The sequence below is a fragment of the Adiantum capillus-veneris genome, chromosome 12, assembly GCF_014529385.1.
Source record: "Adiantum capillus-veneris isolate H3 chromosome 12, ASM1452938v2, whole genome shotgun sequence".
NCBI classification, from domain to species: domain Eukaryota; kingdom Viridiplantae; phylum Streptophyta; class Polypodiopsida; order Polypodiales; family Pteridaceae; genus Adiantum; species Adiantum capillus-veneris.
This window is the reverse complement of record NC_140942.1, coordinates 49,201,583-49,216,886: the sequence shown is the minus strand read 5'-3', so window position 1 is coordinate 49,216,886 and position 15,304 is coordinate 49,201,583. Positions and strand designations below refer to the sequence as shown.

At 44.8% G+C, this 15,304-nt stretch overlaps 1 protein-coding gene across 3 annotated transcripts in view; it reads right to left on the bottom strand.

Moving 5' to 3' along the window:
• Positions 1 to 1,366: 1,366 nt before the first annotated feature.
• Positions 1,367 to 15,304, bottom strand: part of LOC147445711 (uncharacterized) — a 91,007-nt gene continuing 77,069 nt past the window's right edge. For 2 of the 3 annotated variants that reach the window (XM_086525150.1, XM_086525151.1), the window contains 8 exons: positions 5,695 to 5,787; positions 5,382 to 5,463; positions 5,216 to 5,272; positions 5,070 to 5,134; positions 4,344 to 4,436; positions 4,153 to 4,239; positions 3,985 to 4,065; positions 2,259 to 3,265 (listed from right to left, as the gene is read on the bottom strand). In XM_086525150.1, coding sequence (XP_086381276.1) covers positions 2,663 to 3,265; positions 3,985 to 4,065; positions 4,153 to 4,239; positions 4,344 to 4,436; positions 5,070 to 5,134; positions 5,216 to 5,272; positions 5,382 to 5,463; positions 5,695 to 5,787 — 1,161 coding nt within the window. In that variant the 3' untranslated portion in view covers positions 2,259 to 2,662. Of the gene's footprint in view, positions 2,188 to 2,258; positions 3,266 to 3,984; positions 4,066 to 4,152; positions 4,240 to 4,343; positions 4,437 to 5,069; positions 5,135 to 5,215; positions 5,273 to 5,381; positions 5,464 to 5,694; positions 5,788 to 15,304 lie in introns of those variants that run through there. The other variant, XR_015189805.1, reaches the window with a different exon arrangement.

The window sequence follows — 15,304 nt, the reverse complement described above, 5'->3', positions numbered from 1 at the left end:
TAATGAGAAAATTACCACTAGTTGATACCAATGACATGACTTTTAACATCGGATACATATAAAGGTGAAAAAGGTTCATATTTGGATCCTCTAGCTAGCACAAGAAATTATAATGTGGTATTCATAGAGTGAATAGCAGAAGAAACATGTTAAACGAAATCATCGGACAATCCAATGAAAAACGATCTATGGGCAAGTTGACTCACTGCATGCATTCTTGAAGGCAAAGGTATAACAAGTCTCAAAAGCAAATGTACATCAAAGGTATGACAATAATAATTGTTTCTTCAATCTCAAGCATTCTTTCTATCAGCATCACAAGAAGAAGCAAAACACTCTGGGCATAGTGACATGACAAAATGCACCAAAATCAAGAATCAAATCTTCACTCAAACCATTCTTCTCTGGCAAGTAGTATCCAATAGGAACCATGGAAGAACACAAGCAAACTCAATGTCCGTTGTATTTAATTTTTTTATCAAAATGATCTCAACATCAGAACTAGTTAAGCCAACAATAGATAATGAGCTACTTATGGCAATATGGAAAGTATCCCAACTTTTGCCAACATGATCTTTTGAACTTTAAATAGGTAGACATCGTTGTTCCACTTTCATACCTAAACTACACATTGTTTCTAACCAACACACTTGGCTTACATCACTTTGCTTCCTATAGCTTCTATCATATCGAATGGGCACCCTTGGATGTACTTTGAAGCGCACAGTCGTAGACAAGAAAAGCACAATTGTAGAAACACCAACCTCATCAACCTCTTCCCAATTATTGGCATCCAAACGCTCTGGCTTGACACCCTTGCATTTAATACCCTACTAAGATATGAAAGCGTAGGCAAAGCATTCAATGTAGTCAGCAATTCTACCTTTTCCACGAGAAAAGATTGGATGCACAAATGGAGTATAATTTAGGTGGGCACACTCATTAAAACAGTAAATGTCTAATCCAAAACTCTCAACTCTCGATGAATTTTTGATAACTTTGATTTGAATACCTATTCAAAGCTTTAAGAACGCCCACTATGGTTCAACCCCTACGACATGCAGGTGTGGGTGTGGGCACAATCCCATTAAAACTGGCTGATGCAAAGCATCACTGCCAAAGGGGGAAAAAAAAGATCAGACTTACTGCTTCAAACACCTCAAATAGTTGACAGATTACTGGCTGAAAATAATGAATGAACGTTAGAAAGAAACAAATGAGAATTTCCTGAGAGCACAAGACACAATGTTCCCTATGGTTGCACGAATGAGGTGGGGCAGTTTAGCTACATGCACATGTTAGTATAGAATTGAGACTTCATATTCTAGTGCCAAGGAAACTGCATCCATCGCTATGTTGACGAGAGAACAATTGTAGATGGCTTCGAATAATAATGAGCAAAATTACAGACAACGTAATAAAGAGGCACTAACCTTTGCCAAGGAGAACCCCTTGAATGGTATAATCCCCTTACTAATGATTGTCCAACTAACACAATACATATTGAGGCTTGATTTTCTATCCCAAGCATTTCTCAACGTGTGGTGCAAACCTAAAAACAAATAGCAAGGAGCTTAATTATTTATCATTCAAGTTTTCAGTCTTTTTGCTCAGCAAATAAGGTGAAGATGGTTGGAGCCTCTATTCAAAGACTACTGACAGGGTGAAACAAACCATATTGAAACACCACTTTTGTAATGCTTTTCTGCAAATTATATGATCAACTAGCAGCTTCCATTTCCATGCAAAACTTGTTCGATGCCTGCTTGATCGATGGGAGCTTGCATGAAAATGTTACAAAAAACCACTACTTAAGACTTGAAATTATCGGTCCCCACAGAGTTGGTCTTAACGGTAAGGCTTTGGCTTCTCAAACTACGGGTTGTGGGTTCAAATTCCCCGTTGGATCCCCTGTAGAGGGACACCTTGTGCTCACCTGGTGTTCACGTTGCTAGGGCTCTTGCCCTTGAACATTGGAGTGCATCCTCCTTCTGGGGTGGGTTACCTGAGGAGGAGGTTCCTAGCTGGTTGCAACGAGTTCTCTCCGTCGTTCCCAGCACGTGGTGCATCAATTAGGTGGCCATGGTGATGCCTACGCGAGGCTCTTGCCCGATTGTACACAGCCCTTGCAAACCATGTTTCATGGCGAATATTTGGAAGGGATAAGCACCTCCTCTTGTGGGCCCTCTGGTGTGTAAAAAAAAAGACTTGAAAGTATCAACAATTGTATCATGTTGCCCTAACCAGTCCAGAATAAGTTGACATAAAAGCTTTTTTATTATTGCAGAACATAAGGTTAGCCAAGTTAGACACTGTCTGTGCATGCAAACAAGTCACACGATGCACAATACTAACTATAATATGACCAACCTATCAACACACAGTTGCTTCACTTCTAATGTGACTCACACATGCCTCCAAAAACACAAAATGAGGATAACACAAACAGTAAGACTACTTGTCATATGCAACTTCCACTCTTTCCTACCCATGATAGTACCTACCCTAGCCAAAAAATCAACATTTGTACCATTTCAAAGCTGATACATAATCTGTCAAGGGGATTGAAGGTAGCCCAAGCGCAGAAAGACCTTGAATGAACCTTTTGCAAATCCATGTATAAACCCTCGTGAACCTTGGCTTATGATATGCTTGTGCTCTTTCAGTTCCAGGATGATTGTCCTCCCCCTCCAACTTCGGCCTCCCCCATATAGATAGAGAATGCAGAGCTTTTCTTTGCAATGTGTTTGTTCTCTCTCTTCTTTGCAACCTTTGATTGATTATCCATGACGGAAACCAACCCACTGTCTTCTTTTTTCCATCCATGATGAGAGCGATCTTTTGACCTCTGCGTATCTGGTTTCGGTTTGCCAATTAATTCAATGAATGGCTCACTGTCATTTTTGTCACTTGCTGAACTGTGAGAGGCTTTTTCCTTTTCCCGCATGCTAATGCCTTCATCGATAGATGCATCAAATTTTCGACGCTTTTTCGGCTTTTTCAACTTCTCTTGCTCCTCTTCAGATGTCTGGCCCTCTTGAACTCCAACAACTTCAACTAAATTACCCTTAGATGCCTTCTTTTGATGCTTCTCGATTATATGGGAGATGTCTTCAGATGTATGGCCCTCTTGGACTCCATCAGCTTTAACTGATTTCTTCTTAGCCGCCTTTTCAGAATTTGGAAGCTTCTTAATCCTCTGTTTGGAGGCCTCTCTCAAGGGATGACCATCAAGAACTCGCAAAGCTGGTAGCAAAGCCTTTAGCTGCTCAAAGATTAGTGAATAGGGGTAAACATCTTATTGACGAGCCTTGACAACAGTAAGAAGCAAAAGAAGTGGAGCTAATGGAAGTTACTTATTTTAAGTGTGGTCAATTAGAAGGTGAGGACCCTACATATCCAAACAAGCGAGAGCATGGGCAAGTTATATTATCTGTACAAGGTTTTATAATGATATACAATAAAACGTCCTTCTAGTTGCACCAGTGAGAGGTTGAGCCCATAACCTTGGGACAACCCCTCATACATCCCGGATGAAAATTTCAGGTATTTTACTGTTGTGCATTTGAATTTATGAACTAGTTTGGACCCTCTAAAGATTTTTAATGGGAAAATCCCAGTGCAGTGCACCACCTCAAGTTCTGGTCTAAAACAGAAGTACCCGGTCGCAGTGTAGTGCACGCAAGGACAAGCACATAGATGTAGATGGGTTCAAATGACCACAGAATGAAATACTTTTCAAAGCTCCGCAAGTTCCTTTAAATTTTGTTTATACCCGGGACACCAAGTAAACTCAGTAAAATAAACTCTCGTTTGGAATTGCTCTCTGGGAAAAGGAACATTCATTAAGGATTCTAATTGTGCCAAACTAATTTCTATCGCGTCCAATTTCTCTTTGCTGAATCTGACACACACACCACACACAAACACACGAGCGTGTGCTGAGAACGTCGGTTTACAGGCCGCAATGAAAAGCTTACTCACCTTTTCTTCGTAATCAGCTTGTATACAAAAGGGATTTTCTCGCACATTGAGGTTTCTCAAGTATGGGAGGGCACTCAACACCTGTAAATCCAAATTTGAGAAAATAAATAGATTTAAGCAAAAGTGCAAAGCATGACTTGGTTAGATTATGAAAGTGGGGTTGCTTACTTCAACATCTGATATATTCTTCAAGCAGTTACTTCCCACATCTATAATCTGCAGCCTACTATTCTTTGCTAGATCTTTGCTTAGATACTGGATGAAGCTATGAACAAGCTAACTAAGTTAGGCACAACATAATTCACATAAAATATTTGAATCCTTTTATTAAAATTCAAAGCCAATAAAGGTAGAATCACCTTGAGATTGTTGTGCGCGAGCCGCAACTCTTTCAATGCAACAAGGTTTTTTATTGAGCCCAACTCTTGCAACTTGCATTGTGAAAGTGAAAGCTATGTGAAAAACAAAAAATCCAGTTATGTAAAAAATGCATCATATATTGCAGCTATGTGGCATGTGCAAGATCAGGTAAGAAACAAGAGCACGAGGAGTCAGAACCACTTCAGCACTCATAATGAGCCTTGTAAGCTCACCAAAAATAAATGAATCCTCCACACCGAATTACAAGGGATCTGTACACTAGCATCTTAAACCTCAATCACTGTCATGAACTGGCCATGGACCACATGTGCATGAGGAAAACAAACACCTGGAACATACTTCAAAAGACAATTCTCAACCGAATCATATGTCTAAAAAGCAAAGCCCACAGAGGTACAGGGTTCTCGACCTTGCCTATAAGGGTAGTTGCAATAATTTTGCTTGTCTTCCACAACTCATAGTAATACAGCATACTGCTCTAATTACGCTCACAAATTACATCAAAACACATTGCAAAGGCAAGGTGCATGGGACAAAACAACCAAAATAAAAGCTGTGTTTACTCTTCAAATTTGCATATCACTTTATGAAACTTAGACCACCTTTACCAAACAAAATACACTAACCACAAGAAACCCACATGTGAAACTTTCTAAAGGAGTGGGTTGCGCTAGATAGGTGTATATAAGAAGATTTCAACGAACCTTGCTCAAAGAAGGAACACCCTCTAGGGCTGCTCCAAAACTTGAAATTGGATTCTTTGAGAGTACTACAGACATAAAGCATCAAGATTATAAGAACCTTTCCCCAAACTCAATTTCAAAAAGGAAATCAAGGTTAATATCATTACCAAGAGTACTGAGAGCTGTAAGATTTTGAAGGTTGCATAATGTGCTAATTTCATTGTCTAAGCATAAATGACAAAAAGATTAACATAAACCGTGTTGAAAGGTGATCGGTGATCCACCAGAAACATACTATCAATAACTCATGTTGAAAGGGGATCCACCGCATACCATTAACAATCAATGCTTTTAATCCGAATAGACCTTCTACCTCTCTGATACTGGCTAACTTATTGCAGCTGCAATTCAGCACCTAAACCCAACAAACACTACTAAACATCAAAAAACCCGTAAATTGTTTTTGAATCCTTAAGCAAATATCAGCACCTATATATTGTTTGTTGGGTTTAGGTGCTGCAATTCAGCACCTAAACCCAACAAACACTACTAAACATCAAAAAACCCATAAATTGTTTTTGAATTCTTAAGCAAATATACAAATAGGATTTCAGTAAATCTCACAAAGCATCAAAACACTCCTGACCTGAAGATTAAAAAGTGCCTTGATACCATTTAGACTTCGTAGCTCATTGCTTGCAACTGAAAGCCATTTTAGATTTCTGCAATTTGATAATGCCTGTGCACCAATAGAATGTTGAGACTCGACAATGCACTCAGATAAAGGGGCAACGTTCCAGTAATCAGCAATTCAGACACTTAACAGTTCAGTGTTCATGGTTCGAGTGCTAATCACCACTACAATGTTACATCAAAAACCCTTGCTAACAGTCAGATCATTACCACGGCACCAAGAACAGATCTGTGAAAAATACTCCCAAACATTCAAGATTCCAAGTGCTCAGCCTCATGGAGTCCCTATATTGAAGCCATGGTGTTACTACTTCACGAAGGTGGGAAGCCCTTCGTGGAAAGCCCTCATGCATAGCTCAAACGAACATAAGAGTCATAGCTGCTAGGATCACATACACCGAATGCCTTATGGATAGGCTTTCATGAGGCAATGACCATCATGATTGTTTGGTTTAGCCCAACTTGTTATCTATGAGTGGTGCCTAGCTATAAGGCTGGCATAAATTGGCTAGACAAAAAGGTCCCTAATACCTTAAGCTTCTAGAATCCAGAGGGCTATAACAGTTTGTGGAAATAGTAAAGCGCACATGTGCAGGAACGGTACTTGGACAGGTGACCTTCTAGAATTGGTGACCCCATGCCATATCGGCTGGTATCAGAGTCAAGTTCAAAGTCTAACCTCTGAGTCACTAAGAAGGGCCAAGTTGAACCTCTAAGACGGACAAGTTTAAATTCTGAGCCATAAAAAGTGCCAAGTTGAAACTTTGAGCCAGTGGACATGTTTGACCTCCAAGCCAGAAAAAGTGCCAAGTTTAAACTCTGAGCCAGTGTGACATGAAAACTGGTTTCATAGGTATGAAGCTCCGAAACCTCAAAACTTGCAAAACATTTCCGTGAACTTATGAAAGGTGCAATCTCCATGAAATTGAAAAATCACTCTCTATATGGAGTCTAGAGTCAGTCATTCAACCATACATCCATATATATGTATGTATGTATATAAATATGTGTGTATGTGTGTGTGCGCGCGCACGCGTGTTTGTGTGTATTTATTTATTTATAAAACCTGTTTCGCTTTTTCTATAACCTGAAACGAAATGTTTCAAAACCTCGAAAGTTTGAAACAGCCGAAGCCACAAAACATTTTCATGTCACACTGCTCTGAGCCCGTGGACAACTTCAACCTCTGAGCCAGTAAAATGGACCAAGTTAGAGACAAAAAAGTTTTTCTTCCCGAGTTTGACTTCAATGGGGAGGTTGCTGGAGCAAGCCCAACTTGCAAACTTCGAACTATGAGTGGTACCTAACTGTGAGGTTTTTATAAATTGGCAGGACCTAAGGTCCCTAATACCTTAAGGTTTTGGGGTCTCGATGGTTGGACCAGTTAGTGGAAACCTTGCACTTAAGCACGGTGTGCAGGAAAAGTATCAGGATGGGTGACCCTTCGGGAAGTGATCTTTGCTGCTACTTTTCTTTTGTAAAAAGTTGATGGCATACAAAAAAGCCCCTTTAACATGGCTAGGTAATAATACAGCCTTCCTCGATAACATCAAGGGTTTTAGCTAGACAATGATAAAGAGTGTTCTATTGCATTCCTCCCCTTCATAGGTGTGAGTTCCTCGTTTTTGGGTTATGGTTTTTGTGTCTAGACAGGAAGCACATCTGGTCAATACATAATTCTATCTAGTTACATAATTCCTCGCTCTAGATAGGTGGTTCCTAGCAAACTCTAAGTCATAGTAAGGATCTTCTGACCCACGCAATGACTCTCTCTCTGTAAACTCTCTCTTACTTGATATTCTCTCTCTAAACCTGAAATTTACAGTGCTCTCTCTCTAGAAAAGTGCAGTTTTCTCTCTAATAGCCAGGAGTTGTTTTCTCTCCTTGCAAAATTTTCTCTCTAGAATCTGCTGTTTATCTCTCTAGATTTACTCGCACGTTCTCTCTCTCTAGAACAAGGAAGATTTTCTCTTGTTGTTTTATCTCTCCTTTACTCTGTCGAGAGAACAGATCCAAAGTAGTTTATGTACGACGTATTGATTCAATCTGTACATTTTTTGTACGAACATTTTTCAATGCATATTGAGCGTTTAGTACGAGATCTCTTTCTAGCTTACTTTTTTTTCTATTTGGGCTACAATTTCACCGATTTACCTCTATTGATTTACTGGTTGTAAGCCTATAATCTGGGTTATTAGAGTAGTATCTTCCTTCAATGATTTGCTGGTTATTAGAATAGTTTGTCATTGTAAATTTGTAAAAATTAAAGGGGACTGCTTTTTGGAGCGCCTTATATGTATTGAAGTTTTTGTGTGCTGCTTTTAGGAGAGCCCTTGCTTTTGGGGGCCTCTATAAGTGAACATAGGTGCATTATTTTACAAAAAGAATGCACACAAGCTATGGTGCATGAAGTTTGACGCATGTATGAAGATGACTTTCTGCCATTTATTGTATACACACACACACACACACACACACACACACAAGCAGTAAACAAATACCCCAACTGGGGTTCTGACAATGGCGATTCAAGGCCACTGACTCGTGTACAAGGGCATCCCACTCTGAAACTTCTCCATCTTCTTTCACTCTCTTGTTTTGTTCAATTATCAGTTGCTTTGAAGTATATAAGTGTATCAAGTCTGCAGATTGTGGTAGTTCACAAAATTCCCTCAGAACCCTTGTAAGAAGTGGTTACAGTGGTATCAGAGCTCCCTCCGCAAAACCCAAGCACATTCCTTTTTATGAACTACCATGGTCGTCATGCATAAAGGACAACGAGGAGGACCTCAGCAAAATGTGAACCCACCAACGAGCCCCGCTCAACAAAATATTCCCGACGAAACTCGTGCACAGTAAGTGATTCGACAACTCTTGCACTTGGTTGATTGTCAACAATAGAACCCGAAAAATGACTATTGATTTGTAGAGTTTAGGAGGGATAAATTAGAGAACCATTCATAGTGTTAACATGCAATGATAATGCTAATTGCACAAAGGAAAGTGGAATAGAATGTAGACACAAACTTCATTGATTGATTAAGAAAAAGTGTGTACAAGGAGGCTCATTATATAGAGCTAGTGTAGGCATCTCATATGGCATCATGCATGACATCACATAGGGGCCCCAAATCAGCGTAACCAACTTGCAAACTCGTGGGTGACCTTTCGAGGCTCTTAAGTATCTCTAGGTGAGTCCACACCCACTAGTAATGACCTCCATGGATAACCACACCCCTAAGGTGCCTTTATCACATGCTACCACATGGTTCTATGCCACCTATGTATCCCAATAGACAAAAAGTGTCACACAAGCATAGGCTAAAGCCCAAAACCCTAACAATTGTCAAGGGGTTAGGCACCACGTGCCAACGGAAAAGAACAGATTGAACAACTTTAAGCACTTCAAATAACAACTGAACCGAAAGAGACGCACGACATACGAGACGGGGAGTGGCGGAGTTCCACCCCAAGAGAGCACTAGCCCCAAACCTTGGCGCCCCTTTCGATATTTCTTTATATTGCTTAAACAAGGTACAACTCCTATAGCTCTGCTCTGCATCCCCGAGGGTAGACTGCCAGAGTGAGAGCCCATGGGTCATATTTAAAGGCCCTTGGCCTCTAAAAACAGTTTACATGAAAAGCAGTCAAACTCAAAAGCTTATGGTCCAAAAGCAGGTGTCCGAAAGCAGCCAGCCCCAATTGCGGAAATCTGTACAACTGCGACGTCAGCACCTACAATGTAAAACGCGGAAATCCGTACTGTCTGCCACGTCAACATGTCAGTGCAAATTGCGAGGGTTCCGTACAACTACCACGTCATCAACTTCTACGCAAGAGATTGTGTGTGCGTGTGATCCTGCTTTATTTTAATGCCTTCAGGTCACTTGGACCCCATCGAATGGAGTCCCATAAGTTAGTGGGAACTCCTCTTTAAAAATACGCCACTCGGCAAGACTTTGCAAGTCAATAAAACTTCTTCTGCTGCTTCTTCTTCTTAGGGTTTAGGCCCCTCGGCCGGGATCTGCAAGTTGGCTCCGTTCTTCAGTGGCTTGACGTTTCAGCAATTTGTGACATCCCCCCCTTCTTGAAAGAAAGTAATCGTCCGCAATTACCGTATATCTGCAAAACAGCTCAAGTTAGCTCAAAAAATTACGAGCATTCGAAGGGATAATCCGAGAGACAATCAGTTTTCTTAATCCAGATCAAGGCTCTTGATATCTTGAATCATTGGCTTCCCAAAAAAATCTCATTCAATAAGGAGTCTCCTTCCAGATCGGAGCTTTTGATATCCCAGGTTGTTGGTTTCCAAGAAAAATCTCATCCAATAAGGAGTATTCAGTGGTTGGCACATCACAGTGCAACAAATCCAGATCCGGGCCATGAGCTGTTCAAAATCCCTCATCACTCCTCCCGCATAACCTCAAAAGGTCCGGGCCGGCGGGAGATATAGAGGCCTTTTACAACCAAACGCTCCCCAGACCGCAGCCTACGTCGTTTGGAGGTTCAAGCATACAACGAAACGCTCCCCAGACATCCCGTCTACGTTCTTCCGAGGTTCAGACAATCCAAAACAACATTTTCCACTACTCCACCTGGGAGTATCTCACCAAGGATTGAAACCAGTATTAAACCAGAGTTAAACAATTCAAATCGGCCCACCACGACAGGTTCAAAACACATACCATCCATTTCAAACAAATATCAAACAGGATCACCAAACAAGTTCTCAAACAGACTCAAACTTAAAAAGCAATCTCAACATCAATCGAGCTCAAAAAGACAACTTGTCACAAATTGCTGACGTGTCAAAGCCTTGAAGAATGGAGCCAATTTGCAGATCTTGGCCGAGGGGCCTAAACCCTAAGAAGAACAAGTAACAGAAGAAGAAGTCCTACCAACTTATGGGGACCCCGTCCGATGGGACCCCAATGACATAAAGGAAGTAAAATAAAACTGGACCCACACACACACACGCACAAAAACTGATGACGTGGCAGCTGTACGGACGCTCCACGTTTTGCGCTGAATGCTGACGTGGCAGTTGTACGGAATTCCGCAAAACGCGCTGGCAGCTTTTTGGCATTGCTTTTGGACCAGAAGCTTTTGAGTTTTGAAGGCTTTTCGCTGCTTTCCATGCCAAGGGCCTTTAAATATGAGGTTAGGGCTCATTCTCGGGCATGCTTCCTAGAGAAGGTGCAAAGTCTGGAGTATTGATTTGTACTGTATTGATGCAATATAAAGAAACACCGATGATTGACCTTGGCATGCGTATGCCGAGGTCCCACTGCCTCAAAGAAAGCACCAATCACTCTGGCACCCACCTGTGTCCACTGAGATGCCTGTCGATGGAAAGCAAACTCATGGTGCCGCTCCTCTGTGCTAACAAGCTCCTGGCGAGCCTGCTGTAACTGCTCCTCCAACCAAGGACTGTCTGAATGCTGCTCTTGCATCCTCTGCAAGGAAGCAACGCCCCGTCTGAGACGCTGCTGCTCCTCTCTCGTTGCAGCTAGGCGAGCCAAAGACTCATGGAGAAAGAAACGACTAATCTGAGCTAGTCCTGAGGCCACTCTGTCAGCAAGAGAATCCTGCATGTCCAAGCTCTCTGTCCAGAGAGCCTCTACTCGCTCCCTGAGTGCATAGTCCAACAAGACCCTCTCAGGGATGCGAAGCATCGTGCTCCTCCTCTGCCTATCTGCCACTATGAGGATCACTGGAGCATGGTCCGAGAAGGAAGTCCCTGCCAGAATGTCCAACTGTCCCACCCAAGTCACAAAAATGGTCACTAGTGTAGAAGCGATCTATCCGCGATAGATTCACACCTCCCACTTGGGGCCTCACAAAGCTAGAGTGCTGCCACACATCCGAAACCCTCAGTCATACAAAATCTCTCCCAAGCTGCCAGCTCAACTCCATGCACAGTAGCATGGCTACCACCAATCCTGTCAGAAGGGTCGTCCAACATGTTGAAGTCACCCCCTATGCACCACTCCTCTGCCTGCGGCAGAGACTCAACAAAATGTGACCAAAACTCTGCTCGTGCACTAGCCACATTGGGCGCATGTATGTTCAAGAAGCCCACAAGGCAACCCTGAACCTGCATAGTGATCCATTGAGCCCTGCTTGGCACAATAATCCCTCTGCCCACAATGGCCTGCTGCAAAGAATCCGCAATAGTCATACATACCCCACCCTGGATGCCTCCAGTTCCAAAAGCAGCTGACCAAAAAGTATCATATCGTCCACGCAAGAGCTGGCCACATCGTCTAATGCGGCTCTCACACAGATGATGCTCCTGAAGCATAAGGAGATCAATCTCTCCTCCCACAAGGCAACGTTGAAGCTCCTGACGCAGTCGGCCCTTCTGACGCTGAAATTGGGGCCCACCTAATCCCTGCACGTTCCATGAGACAATCCTCATGGGGAGCAGATGCTGCCGTAGCAGCTAAACGTGCTATCTTCGAGGCTGGCTTGGATGGGGAGTAATCCGCATCCGAGCGTCCTCTAGATAGGCGTGACTACAAAGAGTGCCTGGCCCAAGCACAAGTAGACCGAGCCGTACGTAAAGCAACCTCCTCTGTCCAGGAGTCCTCATGAATGTGTACATAGCATGGCGAGCACTGCGTATCAGCAAAGAAGTGAACCACAATGTGCCTACATCCTGCTGCATCTGGAGGAGTCACAGCAAACTTGGCCAATGGCCACAGAGTCTGAAGCATGTCTATAACTCCTAGGTCTCCCATGTGGTGAGAGAACTCTAGGGCCTGTGTGTCGAGCCACTCCAACAATGAGTCGAGAGTCCACTCAGTCTGGTCCCTGCCACAAAGGGGAAAAGAGAAGCCAACCGCTGAGTCCAAGGCCTCTATCCCCCTAGCTGCAAGGAACAGAACATGAACCTTGAACCAGGCTGCCTCAAGGTCTAAAGAGGAGTCGCCGAGAAAGCGTGTAAAGTCGTAGGCAAAGAAGTCCCATCGGCGCCGAATGTCGAAGCTCGTCAGACCACGAGGAACTGCTGCAAAGGGAGACATTTGTACCTGTAGAGGGCGTCGCAAGAAAGGTTGTCCCTCTCTTGCCAAGCGACTCGTGGCAAAGGCGTTGCCAGGAGATCTCCTAGCAACCGGAGATGGCCCTGCCCCCTGGGTCGACACTGGAACTGGAGCAAGGGGGGGGAGGGGGGGGGGGGGGGGGGGGGGGGGGGGGGGGATAGGGGAGGTGGGGGAGAAGAGGGGCGGGGGGGACCGGCAAAGGTAGAGGGGCGAGGGGCAGAGGCGGCAGGAGCAGGAGGCGGGGGGGGAGGTTGATGAGGGGGGGAACTCGGGGGGAGGGAGGACTGTCGAGGGTGAAGCTAAGGTGGGGGCTGGAGCAAGGACCGAATTGGTTCCCCGTGGGAACCCACTGCTGCTGGGTAGGCGCCTGAGGACCACTCTGAGTACCAGGCTGTCGTTGTGGCCCTTACCGTCGTCAACCACGAACCTGCTGCCATCCCTCCTCCGTTGGAGCCCCAGGCTCGGAGGGTGGCTCAGCCTGTGTGCTCTGTGTCTCTTGTGGCTGCTGGCCAACCCTTGCAAGCTGGGGCTGAGTCTGTGGTGTAGGTCGGGGCCTCCTCCGTGGACAGGCCTTCGCAAGATGGCCCATCTGTCGACAAATGAAGCACTGATTCAGGAGGCCCGAATACTCCACGCTCTGTCTAAACCAACCCCCACTCACCCGAGGAAGGAGGATGACCTTTGCGAGAGTGTGAGTGTCCCTAACCAGAACGCGAACTGAGGGAATGCCGACCGCCTCGGCAGCTACTGAGGCTGCCGTGCGAGGTGTCTCCAAGACAGTCCCAATCGCTAAGCCTATCCTGGATAAAAGTGGCAGGTACTCCCTCCGCAAACCAGGAAAGCAGACGGAGATGGAAATGTCTGCCTCCTCTACCAAAACATCTTAAGCAGGGCCAAAACCATGTCTCCATTGTCGAAAGTGGGCTCGAACTGCTCGGATGGTCAAGGGGCTCATGGCGATGACCTTGGACGCCATCTCGGAGGTCTCAAACTCGATCTGATAGTAGCCTCGTTCGAGGATCTGAACGTCCAAGATCTTGCCCACCTCTGCGAGAAGGCGGGCTGGAGAAGGTCACGTAGCTCTCCTCTGCTAGGTCTGGTGCCGAGAATCTTGTAGATGATGGAGGTCGCCTGAAGGCGCTCCACCTCTATTGCAAGGCTTGCTTGCTCTGTCGGTGAAAGAGCAAGTCTGATGGTGGGCTCTGCAAGGTCGGGCAAGGGGGCTTCCTGAGAGTCCCTCTGAGGTGGAGCATGAGCCTCCATCAGTGTCTGCTACCATGAAGAAAGGGCGAAGAGTCGTTGACGAGTGGAGGCCATCTACGATCAAGTACGTCGAATGAGATGACGACTTCAACCGAGCAGAAAACAGGGGTGGAGGGGAGAATGGCGATGCGGAGTGAGTGGGATTGCGAGGCGGGGCTAGCGGGTTGAGGCGGGGCGAAATGGGGGGCGGGGGGGGGAGGGGGGGGGGGGGGGGGGGGGAGGCAGTACGTGCGCAGGGGGAGAGGGCGAGGGCAGCAGCAAGCTCGCAGTGTCGATCGAAGCTGATCCACCCATCAGGAGCATTTTTACAGTGCACATACCTATTTTCCCTATTTTAGCCATTTTTCACTTTATTTTTAAGTGACTATTGTTGGGAACTAGGTAGGGCAATTTTGATAAGCAAGTACATAAGAAACCTAGCGCTAACACTTTCTGGCAGAAGAGGTAGCAGGAACACAAAGTTCGACAGTGCACCTTCTCAGCAAGACCCCCCGGCAGGAGACATAGCGTTTTCAGCCATCCAGAAGGCCTAGCGTTTTCAACATTTGTAGAACAGCCAACGTTTTGCAGTTGCAGATCAAGCCCGGCAGCAGTACTCAACAAATACCTAGCATTTCTGCATCAGCATGTCAACCTAGCGTTTTGCAGTTTCCGGTGACATTCAGCCCCTCTGCATCAGCATTTTCAGTTTTCAGCACCTAGACACCGTAGAAGAAGTCCCAAACCTCGCAGATCTCACCTTTCCACAGCAGATCCTCGCCGCACGGTCAGATCAGCCACAGTTTGCAGTTTCAGCCCGGAAAACACAGATTTCAGCATCTGCATTTTCAGTGCGTTGTCATTGCATCGTCATCATCGACATAGAGTCAGAATTCAGCAGATAAAGATTTGCACATTTCAGCCATTAGCGTTTTCAGATTTCAGCCCGTCTCGTCGTCATCCTCATCGTCATCAACATCGTCAACAAGTCCATAGCATTGTAGAGATTTTCGCAGTCAATAGTAGAACGCTCTCGCCATAAAGAGTGGGGCCTTCTGACGAGGGTTTGACAACATTCTGGTGTCGTATTCTTCTCACTTTGTTTGTGTCCATTGCACTCTCTCACTAAAGGAACGGAAGGCTCTCCCTTTTATAAGTAAAAGGAACCTTGAGCACAGTTCGGAGCACTCATCTTGAGCAAAGTTCAACTTTCACTTCCGCTGCACCTTACATTGGTATCAGAGCTTTGGCAGTGTTCTGTATCACTCTAGGAAA